Source organism: Typopeltis vanoorti, chromosome 8, assembly GCF_054136105.1.
Source record: "Typopeltis vanoorti isolate ZY-2024b chromosome 8, IOZ_Tvanoo_1.0, whole genome shotgun sequence".
NCBI classification, from domain to species: domain Eukaryota; kingdom Metazoa; phylum Arthropoda; class Arachnida; order Uropygi; family Thelyphonidae; genus Typopeltis; species Typopeltis vanoorti.
The window spans coordinates 93531031-93549877 of NC_143556.1; the positions used below are offsets into that span (position 1 = coordinate 93531031).

The 18847-nt window shown below is 33.4% G+C and overlaps 1 protein-coding gene across 1 annotated transcript in view; it reads right to left on the reverse strand.

Moving 5' to 3' along the window:
- Nucleotides 1-280: 280 nt before the first annotated feature.
- The window catches only part of LOC150104201 (putative carbonic anhydrase-like protein 2), a 205757-nt gene continuing 187190 nt past the window's right edge, over nucleotides 281-18847 (reverse strand). Inside the window, exons 10-12 of the mRNA XM_090396428.1 lie at nucleotides 13767-13852; nucleotides 5785-5961; nucleotides 281-397 (exon numbers count right to left, since the gene is read on the reverse strand). Of these exons, the coding sequence (XP_090252554.1) occupies nucleotides 13830-13852 (23 nt within the window). The 3' untranslated portion in view covers nucleotides 281-397; nucleotides 5785-5961; nucleotides 13767-13829. The remainder of the gene's footprint in view (nucleotides 398-5784; nucleotides 5962-13766; nucleotides 13853-18847) is intronic.

Below are 18847 nucleotides of genomic sequence, written 5' to 3' on the forward strand. Positions count from 1 at the left end.
AGGATGTGTATATAGCTTCCAGGACTTCGTGATTTGATATGTTTTTCTTTTCTATGTAAGTAATTTGAAATGAAAGCAAGAGACAACTCCTGGGGTTTTTACGAAGGCATTTTATTGCGAATACATGTTAGACTAAATTTACAGAGAGGTATGATATACTACAAGATGATATTACACGCATGTGCAAATGTTAATAGGTATCGTATAAAAATAGTCGGACATACTCCAAAGACATGGAAACATCTTTGAAGTTGAATAATTCTTTCACTTCTCCTCTAGAGTAAAAGTCTATGATATAAATGCCTCGGATGTAGGCATTCTGAAGCAAGATTTATCTTTTTTCCTTCATCTACCGTTCTCTCCAGTGCTTTCTCTCTTGTGACCAAAGAAGATGTACCTAAGAAACACATAAAAAAACATAAATGAGAAATGACTTTGCTTCCTTTAGTGACATTGAACTAGTGGACTTGCATTAACTGAGACTGCCGAGAACTCTGTAGTCTCAGTTATGGCTTTAGAAAAAAACAATGACACAAAAATATCATCTTATATGTAATACATAGTGTTCCATTGCCGTTAATCAAAATACATATATACCTTTAAATATTTATTTTATTTTTCATAAGATATTTAACTTAAGCAATTCATTTTTACATTTTGATTGAAACTGAATGACACTCAATTGAGATATCACACAAACCCTAAAAAAGCGAGATTAATAATGCACTGTTTTGAGCATGCTAATTTGTCATTAAAATAACAATGTAATTGATTGAAAACTTGAATCTAGTAGTGACCCAGCGTAGAAGTATGATGAAATCCATGGCAATACGTATGGTAGGTTTCGGAGAGGGAGAGGGATCAGACAATCAGCGCATGAATTTGTCTCTTATTTTGCACAGTTTGTAATTATATTGAATATTTGACTCTTAGAAGAATTAACTATTATTATACGTTTATCGCACGTGATAATTCTCAACGATTATTGACATTACATCTAGTCTAGCGAAACCGTAGAACGAGAAAACAGGCAATGCAGACCCTCCTAGAAATAAACTTCTTTTATATTTTGGGAGTTATAATATAACATTACAGTTCTATTTCATTGGAATAATAAACTGAAACATTAATTTTCTCATTATTTATAATTAGATATTTATTAACTGATGTTGCGGTGATGTGGATGAAACAACTTGGATTCAAATCTCTTTACAGCCACAAGAACCCGTTTTAGCCTTTAAGAAGGCAATGATTGGTATTGCAGACGGCGAGAGGGGATAGGTAGAGTGTGTCCTCCCCTCAGAAAATTATATCAGATTGCTCATGAACTCAACTGTCTTCCAAATAACTTTTGTAAGCCTCTTTTCTGTGGATAAGTTTCATCAATTTGAGTTGCATCACAATTTAAATACGTTTAAAAATAACATTCTAAAATAACTCCGCATTATATATTGCAGTATTTTTATATATGTTTTATCGTGAAATAATATCATAAATTTACTTATCAGAGAGATTTAATCCTTATTCAGAATTTGAATGAAGCCAAATATGACCTAATATCCTATCCAGCTCAGATATAATGCATTCCAATTCCAAGGAGATCAATGGCATGTTTTAAATAAGATATGTACACATACGCATGCGTACTATACATTTGTAAACAAAATATTCAATGGAATTCTAGTATGAAATACGAACCGCTTCCTCTCTCCAGTTACAATGCCGACCGCGTCTCATTGAGGTGCTCTGCGAAGATTTTTATCACATAAACATGCTTCTGGGAATTGCTTCCCTCCTCTTCATTCAGTGTGCTGATGAAACTTCGCGTTCTCTCTCTCTCTCTTTCCGGGGGAAAAAAATTAAAACCATACAAAGATGTTTTAATTCTCTGCAGTTTATTTTTACAATGGCTTACCGAGAAAATGTGTCTTACTCAGTAACGTTTAATGCCAGCTATAGAGAAATGATTGGGGTGTTTGGGTGAGCTCTGCTGTTAACGCACCACTCTAATATGCCATTTAAAACTATAGTCTGTCGTGCACAGCATTATAAAAGCGGACGTGATGTTATCTTACCTTTTCTGCTATCCCATTATCTTTCTTCTATTGCTCTGTTTGGCCAAGAACGACTTCGGATCCAGTAATGAAACAACAGTTATCAGTTCCATCCTTTAGTAATTCAACGAAGATCGAAATTAAGTTCACATTTTTATTAGTCACGTTTAAGAAAATGAAACCCGGCACAAATGGCGGTGCCTGGAGGATAGGTAAGTACAAGAAAATCAAATATATGTGCAAGTTCTGAGAACTACTTTACGTGTATTTTCAGAAACGTCTGGAACATCGCCAAACTCTGAATAAAATGCCATAATTCCGTTTGCGAATAAAAAGAATTCTGTATTAGTCAGATTTCGATAAGTTCGAATAAATAAATTGCATTTATGCTGCTTTTCTATATAGATAGCAATTTCAAAGTATTGCTGCAATGCCTCATAGTTTGGCATGCAATCATTGCTATGGAGTATTTTATTATTATTTTTTTAATTTCTTCCTATCCAAGTTACTGTGTTACACAATTGGTTAAAGATCTTCGATTCCGTGATCTAGAAACAAGCCATTCTGGGAGCCTTTGTAAACATCTTGATATAATATACATCGACTGCCAATAGATATTTAAATTGAATTTTGGTGGTTTCATTCCTGGCATCCTGGTGATTTTACTGAAAGGCCAAGTGGCTGGCTGGCTGCATTCCTGGAAAAGTTAAATGCATTATATGAATTTCATTTGTGTTAGGGCGAAAGGAGCTCCAACTAATTCATTTTGGATATAAAAAGTGTTAAATAAGTTATTTATTTTAAGTAATTTTTGATTCAGTTTTTTTTTTGGAGGGGGGGCTGCTTGACAGAACCATTCTTGGCTGTCTTACAACCGCACCCAAACTGCAGTGCTTTTTTAGATAGCTAATACAGGAATTATTCTTTCGGACATGAAAATTCCTATCAAACATATCAGGAAGTTTGTAAAGGATAAAGGTTAAGCCTCATGGATGATTAACACGATCGCATTAGATTTATATCCTTAAAATCTAATTAGAAGTTGTATACATATTCTAGTTTTGTTTTCAACCGTTCATTCATAAAATCGTCCACTGGATCGGAAGGAAGGAGCCACCGCTATCGAAGTTACAGGCCTAGTAGTCACGTGTTGAGAGGGAAAAATTCCTGAAAAGGAGAGTAGCCAGAAATAACTTTCGATTCATTCCCTATTAGCGAACAAGTACAATAGATAATAGCTCAGTGAGGTAAGTGAAACGCACAGTTCTGGAAAGTCATCTTTAGTGAAGTGCATAAAGCCAGTAGTAAATGAGCCATTATGTTTGAATATCTGTAACAAATTGAGGAAGTGATTAGCTATGCACAAATGAATGACTTCGAACAAATTAAGAGTGGAAAATAGATTTATGCCACTGATACTCTCAAGTAGTAGGGAGGAGGAGGGGATGATCGTTCTATTGTGGGAAAGGAATTAATTATTACGCGCTTCGAATGCAACAGTTGTTGGCTTTTCCAGCCTAGATATGGACAACATGATAGATAACAGCATGTTCCTTTGCACATCTGGGTATTAACATCAAGTTCACTTCCTTTTGCAGATATCGATGCAGATTCTAACTTGCGTGGCAATAACCTACAAATTCAGAAAATAATTAACTGGTCTACTTTTAATCTGATCCCATCTCTCTCTCTCTCTCTCTCTCTCTCTCTCTCTCTCTCTCTCTCTCTCTCTCTCTCTCTCTCTCTTTCTCTCTCTCTCTCTCTCTCATATATGATATAATTAAGAAAAACATAACTGACAATAAGAAATACTGATTGTAGAAACGAGTTTGACTTGTGAAATTCTTAATCAGAAGCATCAATAAAAGGTAAATATTCGAATTCTTGGGCAAAAGTAATATTTTAGGTAGTGCATTGCTAAGTCAATTCGTGTCGAAGTTTTGTATGCACTCAGTAATCATCGCTAGTTTCAAGGCACAAACAATGTTTGCTGTTTAGTATGATATGGATAATTATTTATTTGCCATTTTAATAACTAGCATATTTTTCTCGATAAAGTTTGTTTTATCTGTCTAAATACTTTAGGCGGGATGATGAATTTTATATATATATTTATTATTTTATTTTTTGTATGTTTTTTTAACTTTATTTTTCTATGGTCCGAAACCCTTCTGTAGGGATCAAACATGGAACTTTTTCAAACCGCTGCAGGCTTCTAATAATCGGGGCCTCTCACAACAGACGATCAAATTCATCTTTCACCTAAAGACAATTGCACACATTCATGCTAACAGCAGGATTAAAAAGTACAGCCTATTGACGAGAGTACGTTAACCACTCAGCCAACCGTGCCGGCATGCTGATAAAATACAATCTAACTACTCCTTAAACAGTTTTTCACTACCGATTATGATCATTCATATAACAATTTTAAAATGCAAGATATAGCTGCAGGTAATTTTAGCGATAATGATTTGTGAAAAGGGATTTGAACCCTACCAGTGAATGGCAGAAAACATATTCCTCACTCGCTTTAGGCTTCTCTTGATCGATCCCTCTCTCCAAAAAACACACATGCAATTTTAAGATACAACAGATCGATTTAATAGAATGCATATTTAATAGATATCATACATGCAATGCCTTAAAAATAATGACTCCTAACAGTATGTTTTGCAGACATTCTAAAATGAATACTAATATATATTGATCTTCTAATTTATATGTTGAATTATTGGCCAAGAAATTCGCATTCTCACGAGTCACACTAATTCCATTTAAAAAGCTTTTGTTTTGCTCATAAGCATTAGTAACATTCTAAAATTATTATTATTATTTTAAACATGAATGCATGAGTGTGATTTCACTTTCATACTGATTAACGAAGTCTCATTAGAGTAAGAAATTTGTTTACTAAATAAATTTCTCAAAAAATTACAAGCCTTAAACTGAATGCCAAGATCTAATTTCATGAATAGCATTACTGAAAAAAAAAACAGGTTTGGCCGTCAATGATTTACCTCATGATAAAAAGAAAATTTGATTATCGTGATATAAAACATGGGTTCCCATTCTGATACATAAAAGCGAAATTATTTACATATTTTCTATCGTGTTTAATAAAACAGGCACAACACAAATATTCACAGCTTATTTGTCTTAAAACGATTCCAGAGTGTAGTAAAAATGAAACAAAAAAAGTAGTGATAAGCAGTGAAGTACAGTGCCATAACCCTTGAGGGATTTCTTAACACGTTGAAGTGCTCTTTCTCTCCTGCGAGTTCATCTTCCAAGATGGATTTTTCTCTATAAATCTCTAAACAATACAAATCTTGGAAAAAACCATAAATCTCTTACTACCTGTCTTGATGCGACAGCTCCGTTAATCACTCAGCTAACATGACTATCTGGGAATCCGTGAAGCGAGACAGAGAAACAAAAAACACGCACATGAAAAAAAAGTTTTGGTGTAGTGAAAAGTAACATTTTTCTTTATGCTCACAGCTGAAAGAAATGAAATTTGACCATCTTCTTGGGGAGAAAATTTCATTCACAAAAATATTTATAAAAATATCGTTACTTTTAGTTTTTTTAATACAATCTTTATTCTTTAAGTTTAATCTCAAATTGCTTTAATCATAGCTGAGTAGTGCATTACTGTCATTGTTCAAATGAAGTAAGAATATTACAGCGCATCTTTTTTAAAAAAAAAATAATAAAAAATACACACCTGCTTGTTCTTCGCGTTGTTCTGCTGTTGGATCATTCCAACAACTGAAAATGAACTAAGAAATGTTTGGAGAGTGAGCTGTTCCAGTCCTTATTCTAGGTTGAGCTGATCCTTGCTCCGATATGTGTTTCAGTAAAGCTATCTTTAAGGAAAACGTTCTAAAAGGTTGAAAAATATCTGCAAAAAATATATATATAAATAAAATAAGAAATTTGTTAGCATCATTTGGGTGAAAATATATGGTTATAAATCAAACGTATAACAAGCAGTACTGGGACAGATATTTTATAATACCGGCATGTGCTAATGACACATTCCTATAACAATAAAATATCAAACTTTTGCAGGGAAAAAAAAGACGAGCACATGGGTTAAGATGTTAGGTCAGTGATCTGGATTGAAGATTAGCTGTCTGATAGATATCACAGTTGTGTACGAGGGAGCTGTGTCAAGGAAGCAGAAGGTCAAAAGTACGTAACATAAGCCTCAGTACTAGAACCTATACTTTTAATCTTTGTCTATGACATTGTAAGTGGACTACAGAATATTCAGTTGTTTGCCGATGGCGTGAAGTTGGGAAGGATTATTAATACTAATGGCGATGTAGTAGCCATTCAGGAGGATTTGAATAAGCAGGAAAGATGGGAAAATGAATGAAAGATATCAGTTCAATGCAATTAAGTGTGAAGTCTTGAAGTCTGGATCCATCGATAGAAAGCTGCAATTGGTGGAACTGTATTAGAGGAAGTGCATGATCAGGCAACAGGCAAGGGACCTTTAGGTGATGATGGATAGAAACGTGAAGTGTAGGAGAAACCACAAAGGTAGCGAGGATAATCTAGATACAGAAACAAAAGAATGGCGATTCCATTGTATTCACTCCTGATCAAACCACATCTGGATTACTGTGCCCAGATCACGTCACTGGGATTTGGACGGGATAAATTAAATTTCCAGCGGGTGCATAGGTGGATAACAAAATTTTTATTATCCACCTATGTGCAATGTTAGTTATGAGGGCATGCCAACTATAGTTTGATGAATAGAAGATGAAGAGGTGATGTAATTGAGACATTAAACTGTTAAAAGGTAGTTACAGGATTGATAATGGGAAGATCTTTCATATAGTATATCAAATAGAAAGAACAAGTAAAGGAATTATCAAGTAAGAGGCTAAAAGTGGTTTTCTTGAGTTGAGTCTTGTTGGACTGTGGAATGCATTGCCTGATAGTGAGGGCGCGAAAGGTGAACAAGTTTAACGAGTGGCATGATACACTTTTGTGTTGTCTAACATCAGCCTCACAAGATGAGTCCTGTGATGACATAAAGATCCTGAGTAAGAAGTTTCGTCTGCGTGCAGACGAATTTTGTAATTATTAATTAATAAGTAAAGCAGATAACTATTACGAGCATAAAACTATCATACGAGCAGAATTCAATTTAGTATGATAACAAAGCTTAGTTGATGGAATAAATATGAAAATTTCAATATTATGCAAAAATAGTGATTAGTTGGTGACAATTCCAATATCATCTGATATCCTTTGTTTTAATGCTAGAAACAGAAGCAGTCTGTATTTATCTCGGCTTCCATAACATTTTCATTTGTAACAGTCTCTGTATAAAGGAAACGGAAATATCTGTGTTCGAATTCTGTCTAGGATGCAAGAAACCGTTATGAGATTTTCAACTGAAAGTAAACTAGTTTACATACGGAGGTGACAGGGTTCTTCCTTCCTGAAAACAGAATATCTAGTCGGTTAATTCTTTATTGATTAAAGAAATACATTTAAAAGACATACAAGGCCTTCAGTTGCTTTGGTCGTAATTACAAACCAAACTTAGTGCGCACGTGCTAAAATGCAACATGTTGGTGTCATATTGGATGGAAAAACATTCCTCAGTGCTCTCCCTTACCAAGATGTTGTTATGGTTTCAAAGTGGTTGCCGACTTAGAAACTAGAATCCCTTTAAATGCCGTGATGATGCTCTTCTTGAAGTGTCTTGTGATATTTATATCACCTCCGATATTTCTCATTATTTCCAGCAGAAGTTCATGCACTCAGTTTTGGGATGTAGCGAATTTGTTGCCAGATGTTGTATACATACCTTTAACAGTATTGATTTTTACAACCAAAGGTGCAAACTATCTTATTGAGTTAATAGTAAGCAACGCCGTCTCTCTGTTCGATATCTATAATAAATGTGTAATTGTATTTATTGATTGCACTATATCTAATAACACTGTAGCCTGGTCTTTCCATATTACAGTTGTCCCGAATGAATTGGTGAAGTCTGAATAGACGCTTTATTCGATCTGTGTCCGCATAATATGGACAGCACGCGTGTGACGACACCCTGCGTTCTTTAATAAGCGTAAACGTAAACATTCTCAGGTTATACATTACAAAATACTAAAATAACGCTCGGAAAGTATGAATGTTATCGGGTAGCAGAGGAGAAATGAAGGTTAAAAGAACAAGTGCCTAATCTATTCCAAACCGTTATTAATGTTTTGGAATAGATGCCGTGAAAACCGGTGATTGAAGAAAAAAACATCAGAATATGAAGATTTTGCGTTAAATGTACCAAGTGACCCAGGTATGCTTTCCTTCCGTTTCACCTGGAGGTGTAAGCATCTGCACATTGATTAAATAAAACTACTACCGGCGGTTGTTGAATATGGTTTGGCTAGGAAGAAATACATGGAACCTGGAGAGTTATAGACACGTCAAAATCTTAGAAATATTCTGACATTTCTAAGAAAGCATTTGCGACATATTTCAACAGGCCTTGTATGGATTACGAACATCAGCAACCGTACGGTATGAAAAATAAAGATATGATTAATGTTCAAGGTGTCTTCAGTGTAAAAAAGTTTAAAAACAAATGATTTTTATATACTATGAACTGAATTATGTATTGATTGAATTCGTAGCTGTTTACTGTGAAATCAGGAGAATAAACCGAGAAACAAAAACTGTAAACTTTTTTTTCACATAACAAACCGACCTTCCTGTCACCATATGTCATTTACACAGTGCTCTATATCATGGCCTTATTTACCTTACTAATAATTTGAAAGTCATTTGCGGTTGTAACTATGCTTGCAAATATCCCGATATTTTAGTATAGGTAAATAGTCACTAAATTTCATACTAGAGTTTACTTAAACAATAATTAGACCAAAATATTGCCATTTTTATATCACTTCCATAGTCGAAGGATGTAAGAATAAATTACAATCGGTATCCAATGTGATTATGGATCGATAGAGGGAGTGAAGGAATCTGTTAATGTCCTGTTTGAAAAGTTGGAGGTTTTAGACTTTTGGAAAAGTTGCATGAGGAAGGATGTCAAGAAAAGAGCCAAATGTAATGAATGTTCGATCTATTACAATGTCTAAAAAGTGGATGTACAACTAATTATAACTAATATATTATAATGGTCTTAAAATCGAAGCAGTAACTGATCTCATATCATTCTCTATCATCCGTGTAATATTAGAAACGATTATGCTGCTTTTAAAGGCACGAATTATAGCCTTTCATGAGTAACATTTTTTTTTCTTTTTGTTTTTCTCTTTTTTTTTTTTTTTTGCAAAAGAGCGGTTTATCCTTCATGTACATAATCTCAAGAAATGTAATACTATAAAACGCTTTCATCCGAGAAAAAGTCTTGCCCAAAAATGCCAAAAATTTTCCAGTCACATATCGCAGTCTCTCGGCCCATTTGTCTGACTGTCACACGTCCTGCTATACAAATCTGTGGAGCACAAGCGCGCTTATAAAAGCATGTTCTTCAACTGAAAAAAAAATGAAAGAAAAGAAACTAAAGATATGAACTCCACCTCTTACATTCAGTGCACACTATTTTCCATTCGTGTAATCTTCAAGAGTCAAACTGCAGCCGAGAACCTCTTAATTCTGCCATTCTACGAAGGTGGCTTTTTTATTGCATTCCTACGCGATTTCGTCAACATGACGCATCCATACGGAATATACTACTTCAGAGAGAGAGAGAGAGAGAGAGAGAGAGAGAGATGGAGAATGATTTGTGTTAGCACTCTAACCACGTATTCCCTTCAGTCTTATGACAATAAGATGCGGCCTGGGTATGTGTGTGTGGTACTAGAAGAACGTTATTGTGAAGAAAAAAAAAGTATGTAAGTGTCCCGACTGTATGTGGTAAACAAATTACGACCCCCCCCCAAACTCTTAGAACGAGGATAATATTCAAAGTATTCTGTAAAATATTGATTTTGCAGTAGCAACGGCTAAATGCTGACAGTCTTTCTTCGGAGATCAATAAGATGCCAAGGTTGCTAGGAAAACGTTAAAAACTTAGCCATAAATATTACCTAAGCTCTAATGACTGAAGTTACTTCAAAATAATAAAAAAGCAGTAAAATAAGTTTGGATAAAGCATACACCCGCCTGGGAATGGCAGTTCTTACAAGATCTTTTGTACTAATAAATACACTGAGAATCTCCAAGTAAAATAATTATTAGCTAGATGAATAAGACGTCATTCTTGAATGAATAAAGATGGTATAAAATGGATGGAACTATAGGCTTGCGTAAATGCTTTAACAGCGAATGAGATCCAGAGTTTTAATAGGAAGCGTATATAAAAGACCTTGGCGAGCATAGAGTATCAAAATAATGATATGAAAGAAGAAAAAAAGTACCCACTGTTCCCTACTTATTCATTTCAATAAAAGAGGTTTATATGAATTGCTAATTTACGATCGATTTATTAAAAATTATACTTTTAAGAATAAAACCTTACTCTAAATTAGAGGTGGATAATCATTAAAATTTGCCTATTGTCACAAAACACGAAAACAGTACTGAAGAAAGAGGCAGACTAAAAGGTTTCACCATGACATCAAAGATCATTAAAATGAAGAATAGTAATCCATTACTTTTATATTCAAGCGGGAAAGCAATCTTAGAATTGGAAATATTAAATGTTTTGAAAGGGGATCTACCGATAATAGAAATAGAAATCTAGAGCACGAGTTGCCTCAGTATTGCGCTACTTAAGACAGCAACTCGGTCTCGGAGCTCGTATATATTTACTAAAGGGTTTCACTAGCCTTAGTGAAACCCTTTAGTAAACTTAAAAACTTAGCTATTTCGAAACTGTTGGTTTTTCCAAATGGGGACTAGCAGAGAACAATTCTTGGTGGGTAACAAAATATTGGAAATTGTTTTTTTATTTTAAAGGCAAACATTGCTGGCGTATTTGGCTATTAATAATACAAGATTTTTATTAAATAATACAAAAATATAATTTAGTACGTATATTTAGAAAATCACATTCCTTAAAAATAGACTGATTAGATTTTTATTGAAAATCAATTGTTTTATAATTAATTGAATTTATTTATCTATAAAACCTTGTTAATGTTACTGCAACGATAAAATGATTAAAAAATCCCACTTTTGATATTTTTATTATCATGTTTCCTATTATCGAAATATAGAAATATTTTTCAAATATTTCTATATTTCAAAACATTTCTATATTTTGAAAAATATAGAAATATTTTTCAAAATAAGCCTCATTTCACTGCTTTCATTTTTGCTCTTTTTTGTTTTTTTTTTCTTTTTAGATTAAATCCAATAAGGATAGTAGTATCGGTTAATTGTAAAATAAACAATTTCATTGGACAAATTAAGAAACACAAAATATTAGTGCATTCTCCCTTTTTTGATTTATTGAATCAGTTTATGGCAAAAAGCTGAGTATCAATGGGAAAAAACATTGATATTTTTAATGTTCATATATATGTTCATATATATATATATATATATATATATATATATATATATATATATATATATATATATATGGGGGCCTATCCTGAATGGGTAGGCAGATAGTGTAATTTCATATCTCATCTTCCAATAACTAGTACTTCCTCGTCTGTATTATATTCTAGTTAGGTAGCTCGGTTTTCGTCAAGTACTTGGTGTTTGAATAGTGTTCCGTTAGATATATTTAACTTTGGGCTCTTACCGAAAAGTTCCCTGTAAGTTTTCAAACGAGACATACGTTGACATCGATTTAATTTGTTTTTGTAAGAACAATACAAGATCTGTTGTTGGAGGATGTAAACATGATTTACAATCGTCCTTAAATATCAAGTTTTAAGTCTGTTGGAAGAGAATCGATTTGGTATTATATCTCACCTTGACGTTAACCACCAAGTTCGAGATAATGTGTTTGGAGGGTAATAAGTAAAGATAGCTTACATCCTTACCATTTGTAAGAGTTCTTTGAAGATAATGATTATGAAAAGCGAGACATTGTGTGCTTGCAACTTCATCCCTTGTAATTATTTATTTTATTTTTATTAGATTCACTAAAGGTGAATTTGCTAAATTTTGCTTTATTTATCACGACAAAAGAAACAAATCCATATTTAAAAAAAAAAAAAAAAAAAAAAAATATATATATATATATATATATATATATATATATACCATCGTTTTGGGCATGTATGATATATCGGATTTACTCTTCTGACATATACTGCTATCAATTCAAGAAACTGTATTGCCTCCACATCATTACTGCTAATGATCTCTACACTGTACCTTGATTACAAATATCTGTACAGGGTATTTCTTTTTTACAGTACATTGTGCTGTCTGAAATGAGATAGCCAACAGTTCAACGAACATATAAATGCAGCCAATCAGTGATAGCAATCATGGATATCCTTTTAGATGAAAAAAGAGATCTATTTTGGAGACATTTATAAAACCTAGTCGAAATGTATGTTGTTGTGAGACTAGCGGTTAAACTAAAATGGCTATTCGGAAGTTTATAATTGATTACTTTCTATATTGCACTATGAGCAAATTTCCATGTGTTAATATACTGGATGTTTACAATCTTAGAACCTGTGCAACGATTTGATATCCTTTTTTTAATTAAAAAATGATTTATTATTACTACAGTTCTCAAGATGCTTCGGAATATTTCCATAATATAATATAATATAATATAATATAATTTCTGTTTATAAAATATTTATAATTTTAACATTATCTATAAACAGATTACAGCTCCTCAGCACTACACACTTTGAATATAGACGTGATAATATGTTTGTAATACAGTATAATGCTACTGACGGATAAAAATGGACGAGCATTTTTTTAAAGTCGTACCAGTTTAATATTTGCAGCAGTGATTATTTTGTTGCATTGTTGTCCACTCAGATGATAAAAGTAGTCATCTGAGCATTCTGAACAATAACTCAATCATTCAAAAGTGAGTGAGGTGAGGCAATAGTTATTTGGCATTACGGCCAAAGCATAAAACAGTCTTGTAGGGCTATGAAGTCCTACGAGACTGTTTACATTGTCCGTTAATTGCGTGCGTTCTTGTGGTCGGTTTGTCTGTTTAGCGGGATGAAGAACATGAGTTTCATGGGAGGAAAAACGTCCGCCTCTATACGGGACCGATTAACTTACTTTCAGATGAAAAAAAAAATCTTTACATTCTAGACGAGATTTGAACTCAGCCCTTTCTAATAAAAGGATATGAGACTGAACTACGGATTCTCTAAGGGAAGGGCGTTTATTGTTATAATAGATACACCCTTTCAGTTTAATCACATTAGGATGTTGTTGAGCTTAATGTTATAGTGGTCTATTTTAAATTTAGTTTCCGAGGTTTGCCCGATTTCAGAGAAAATAGAAGTCGTTCGATATATTTTAGTGACAAGAAAATCAATATTTTCTTCCAAAATTTATTCAGTCAGAGATTGAGAGAATTTTCCAATACTGTCATAAAATATAGTTGCAAAAAAAAAACAACTAAAATCAAACCAAGAAAGAAAAAAATATTAGTTTTCGTATGCCTTTTTATTCATTGATTTTTAATGAGTGAATAAAATACAAATATAAAACAATACAAATTACGGTTACTATAACGTATCATATATATATATATAAACTAACCATGCAAAGCCAGTTTCTCTGTTTCAAAGTCCAACTCCGTTTTCATATATTGCAACAACAGAATCAATTTCGTCCATCAGGATTAGCTAAAATAGAAAGACAAGTGATTAGTATATAAAGTAGAATCTCGTGTCCAAAATACTAAGTCTAAACTTTGATCATTAACAAAATCAAGTTTGTTGAACTGCCATCTATTCAGTATGCAGCTTCGTTTTCTCCGCCTAGAGATTGCATCCTACATTCGGAAACATTATTGCTTCCTCAGTGAATCGACCAATCGAAGTCATAACGAAGTGGTTCTGCTAATCCCCTTAATGTCATAAAAACGCTACTAAGCTGGAGTTCACTGGCCACTCATGCGGCTTCAATAGGTTTGTAGGCATGAACCAATGAGTTTGTTAAAGAATTTTATGCACTTTACGTTCTGTAATAGTGTACTTCATTGACCTTTTAGAACGACCCTATGACTTTTTTTACGGTTATTCGGAGAACATTCAAGCTCGTTTGTGATCGATTAAACCAGTCTACAAATATTCATTCGCTGTGTGGATAGTTACCTGTCGCTGATTACATTAATATTCATTGTCATAAAACTTAATACGAGTTCGATACTTTCAAGAAGTGGACTCCTCCTCCTCGTTCTGATGTTTTATTGATCGCGGATTCTAATTATTTTCAATGTTTTTCTTTCACAATCTTCTTCGTTATCTGGTTAAAGTGATTGTGATACGAAAATCATTGACGACATTCACCGGTAGTTTAGTTTCGTATCTTCAGATTTCGTATCTGAATAAATATACGAGTATTTTGTGTTTTAGCGCTAATAGGTTTAGTGGAAACTCGTATTTCATGGCAAAGAATGCCACTTAGACAGGGTAATAAATATAATTAGCACAGTACGCTAATGACTGAACATGGTTAAGCTTCGAGAAACAGACAGACAATAAAAATGTAGCACACAAAGCAGTTTTCATTTTTATAACTGCCACTGCAGAAGTATTGATAATGTTGCTAGCTTGTTTTCATTAGGTGCTTTATAAGAGAAAATTTCATTAACTAATTACAGAAATTCTTTCTTTCTTTGTAGCATAATATTTGATAAATAAAAAGGCCAGATTTTATCCCATCACTACATACGTCACAGCTGTCTTTGTTTGCAGACAACGTGGAACCTATCTTGCATTTTTGCACGATGAAGCATGTTGGATGTTCAGTTTTGTATAAAGCGTTCAATACCTCAGCGCTGACTAGAAATGCATGCAAAAATAGGCTTTCGTGACTAACTAAAATGAGAAATTTTGGTCTTAAAAAAAAAAAGATTATAGTTGACCTCTGTAAAGGTCAATAAATTGCAATTTCTTGGAAGGTGGAAATGTTTACACAATTCACTAGTTCGCCCTATTGCAAAAGGAATTGCATAGTCAGCGAATGAAGAACTAAGACGGATAGAATTTTTTTTGGTACGTGTGTGTTCAGTCACTTTCCGATATATGTATTTATTGATTCATGGATAGAAATAGTTAAGTTCTTCCACGACTAATATGGAGCTTTAGCAACAGACCAATGAGAAGACAGTTATAATCACTATAACATTATTGGACTCCGGTATAGCATTATCCATTATAATGTGAACTAATCATATTTTTTTTTAAATATGTCCATGTATCTGTATAAATAATGCTGGCTATTACAGAACGCCTTACCGGCGCTTAACCATGGTCTTTTCAAGAAGAGAATGATTGAAATTTGATATTGTTAATTATTTTTCTTACAACATGAATATAATTTTCAAAAATGCTTTATTTTAAATCCTTTCAAAGATTCACATATAGTTTAAGGAATATCATTAATTAACATCGAATAAGAAATATTTTGTTACCGCAAATATCGCAGATTTTTTCTTCAGAATTACACCAAAGCTAAAGTCATGTGATGAACATATTAAATCTCTCAACTACGTATTTACTGTCCAATGTTTGCAAGAAAAATCCAAGTTTCGAGAAAGAAAAAGCCATTTACTTCCACTTGAGATAAGCTAACTCATATTCAGATGAAAACATTAAAAAACATTTTATAAATCTTTATACTGGATTCCTGTTATTGCAGGAATGCTAACTCCAGTCTATAGAATCACGGGACACATTATAATCGAAATGTATTTTGTGGTCCCTTAATGACAAAAGTTTTCCCATTAAACACACTTGATTAATTCTTAAAACATGGAATAGAGTTTCACATAGAACTTGCGATTATATACTAAGTTTTTTTCCCTTCTTACTGTTTTTGTAGTAAATCTAAAACATCTAAAACATCTCGAGATTACTCCCTAGTACTTTCAAATGAGGTATTATTAGCATATTGTGTCTATGCATTCCGATATTGCATCTGAATCAGATGGATTCGCTATTCATGGGGGGGGGGGGGGAAAGACAGCTCGAAAATAGCATATAATTAACCTTTTCTTCACAATTCGACATAACTTATTTTTTTATCTCCTTCCACCAAATATATTTAGTCAAGTCTATACTTGGAAATTTTCTTATTAGTTTTGCCATTGTATGGACCTTTAAGGCTCAAATTATCCCAATGAATTTCATGATAAGGGTTAATGAACAGTAAAGTGACATATTGGCATATTGTATGATACACAAGAGTTATTTCTTTCATTGCTCTCTCAACAATATCGTAGATGTTTACTGCTTGGTATCTTTGTAATGATAACAATTTCATATAACTGACAGATAATGAAGTCAGTTATTATTACTGTATGAACAATTTACAACATACGACCATTGTTTCATTACACTGTATGGGTAGACCCGATGACAGCGCCACATAGCAGCAACCACCTCAACGTTCAGAATTCTCTGCTTAATTTTTGAATTAACATAAGTCAACAACATAAGTCAGAACTAGCATTCTAATTCTGAAAACACATTACCACATTTAATTCATTCCTGAAACATCTCTAGCATTTCCTCTTACCCTAAAATTAATCCAACATCAACCTCGTGAGAAAGAAAAAGTTAACATTTGCTTCCTCACGACTTAATATTAATAATATTTGAATATTTAATGAGTTTTGTTCCATCTTACCAAATGGATGGCGCTAACATATCCGGTCTTGCGTGTAGACCGAGAGAAATCAACACGATCTACCTGTAGTGAGCAGCTACTTAAAGCTCGAAGAACAACAGACATCTTTCACCATTATCGCTGACCGTGTAAATGACCTGCGGTGTAATCTTGACACAACTGGTAGAAACCAATGATAGTCTGGAACAGTGAAGAGAAGCAATAAGTTAACTCTCTCAGGAGTTCAGAATCAGTATTTCATGTGAGGATAGTGGAGTTAACGACTTTTTCCCTTCTTTTAGCTTCATGACTAAAAGATGGATCTTTTGTTTGCTCGTGAATTACTTGTCGAGTTAACATTGCCAACCTAAAACACGAATAGAGCCTAAAAGTTGGTTACTGGAAAAGCTACGACAAAATAGAATGGGCAGAGAAGGTCATCCTGACGGAACTGCTGACAATGACTCGCAGTAAGGTTATTATTAAAATAATTACAACTGATTATGTTTTATCTGTATTAGCGTCATTTCGCTACTATAGGAACAACATACCGCATAGGGTGACACCATAAAAATGCCCAAATGTATACCATCCATACTTCCCTCTTCAGCAAGAAGTTGTAGCTATTATTACAAAAATTTTAAATTAAAATGAAAGCAATGACTACTTTGATCATATATAAAAATTAAAATAGCCTATTAATACTTAGCTCTTTTATGCACAAGCTTCTTTTTATATAAATGTCTTGGACGACTTCAATGATATGTTAATTCATGTCTGTTGCGGGCTAAACATGGAAAATTTTCAAGTCACTTCAGACCTTCAGAGCTCCTCTTTATCTCCGATAAGGGGGTGGTGGTAATTGTCACATCAGGCTTTCAAAATCATCTACTGCTTGAAGGCATTCATAACCATCCATTCGACAGTGGGATTCCAACCCACAGCCTTGTCGTTTAAGAGAGATGATACGGTATTGTCTTGGCCAGCGAAATTAACTCGCTTGTAATTTTACTATAGTTTAGAAGGATTATAGTGTTATGTAAGCAATTTTTACATCAAGTTAGATATAAGAAACTATATTATTGTTTTTATATTTATATGGCGAGATTCATAACGAATGAAACGCATCCAGGTACAAATCTTTCATCATACAGCATATTTAAGATAATTTAAGATAATTTGACCACATTGAATGCTAAGCAGGTTGTTAGCATTCAATGTGGTCAAAAGTTAATATTTTAACAACGTTTTGAATTAAAGTTAACTGTTGTTTGTTATGACACGATTAGAACAGTAAAACAGTAAGCTAAATAGTTTAAGTCATTTCGAACAGCAGTTTAAATGAAATTAGGTTCATTATTTAAAGTTAAAAATTGTTACCTGAACCATCATAAAGAGCTTAACTTAGGTTAATCTTTTGTTAATAGCAAAAATATTAACGTTAACATTTGGTTGTCTTACTAAATCCATCACTAAGTGAAACGATTTCTTCCCAGCGGGATCAGTGCGGTCCCTTTAACTCAGGGGATGTCAGTACGAAATAATTGCCGCAAATTTAGCTTTAAAAGGTATAATTAGTTCTGAACTTTCTACCGTTCTGTTTCGTTAATCATTCTTGAAGTGGGAGGTAATTAAGAAAATCCGCGGAGTTTGAAAAGACATGATTTCATTATTCTTTCCAGCGCACAATTTTAGATGAGCTGTCTAAGGTTAAGACGTAACGAAAAATACCTTTCATTAACCGGTATTTACTCCATTAATAACTTGGCGGTAAATGATTGATTTGGTTTCGCTGTAGTTGGGTTAAATGCACAACAAGTTTTGGATGAGTTTGAATGGAACAACCAATCCCCCTTTCTCAGTTAATAAATGGAGGAATAGAAGGTAAGAACTATTGAGAATGACAACACGGACTACATGACGAGAATGTCACCTTCAACTACATCTTACCTGACAAGCAGACTTAGGTGGAAAGTGACTATCACACCAAGATGTCACTTTGCCAC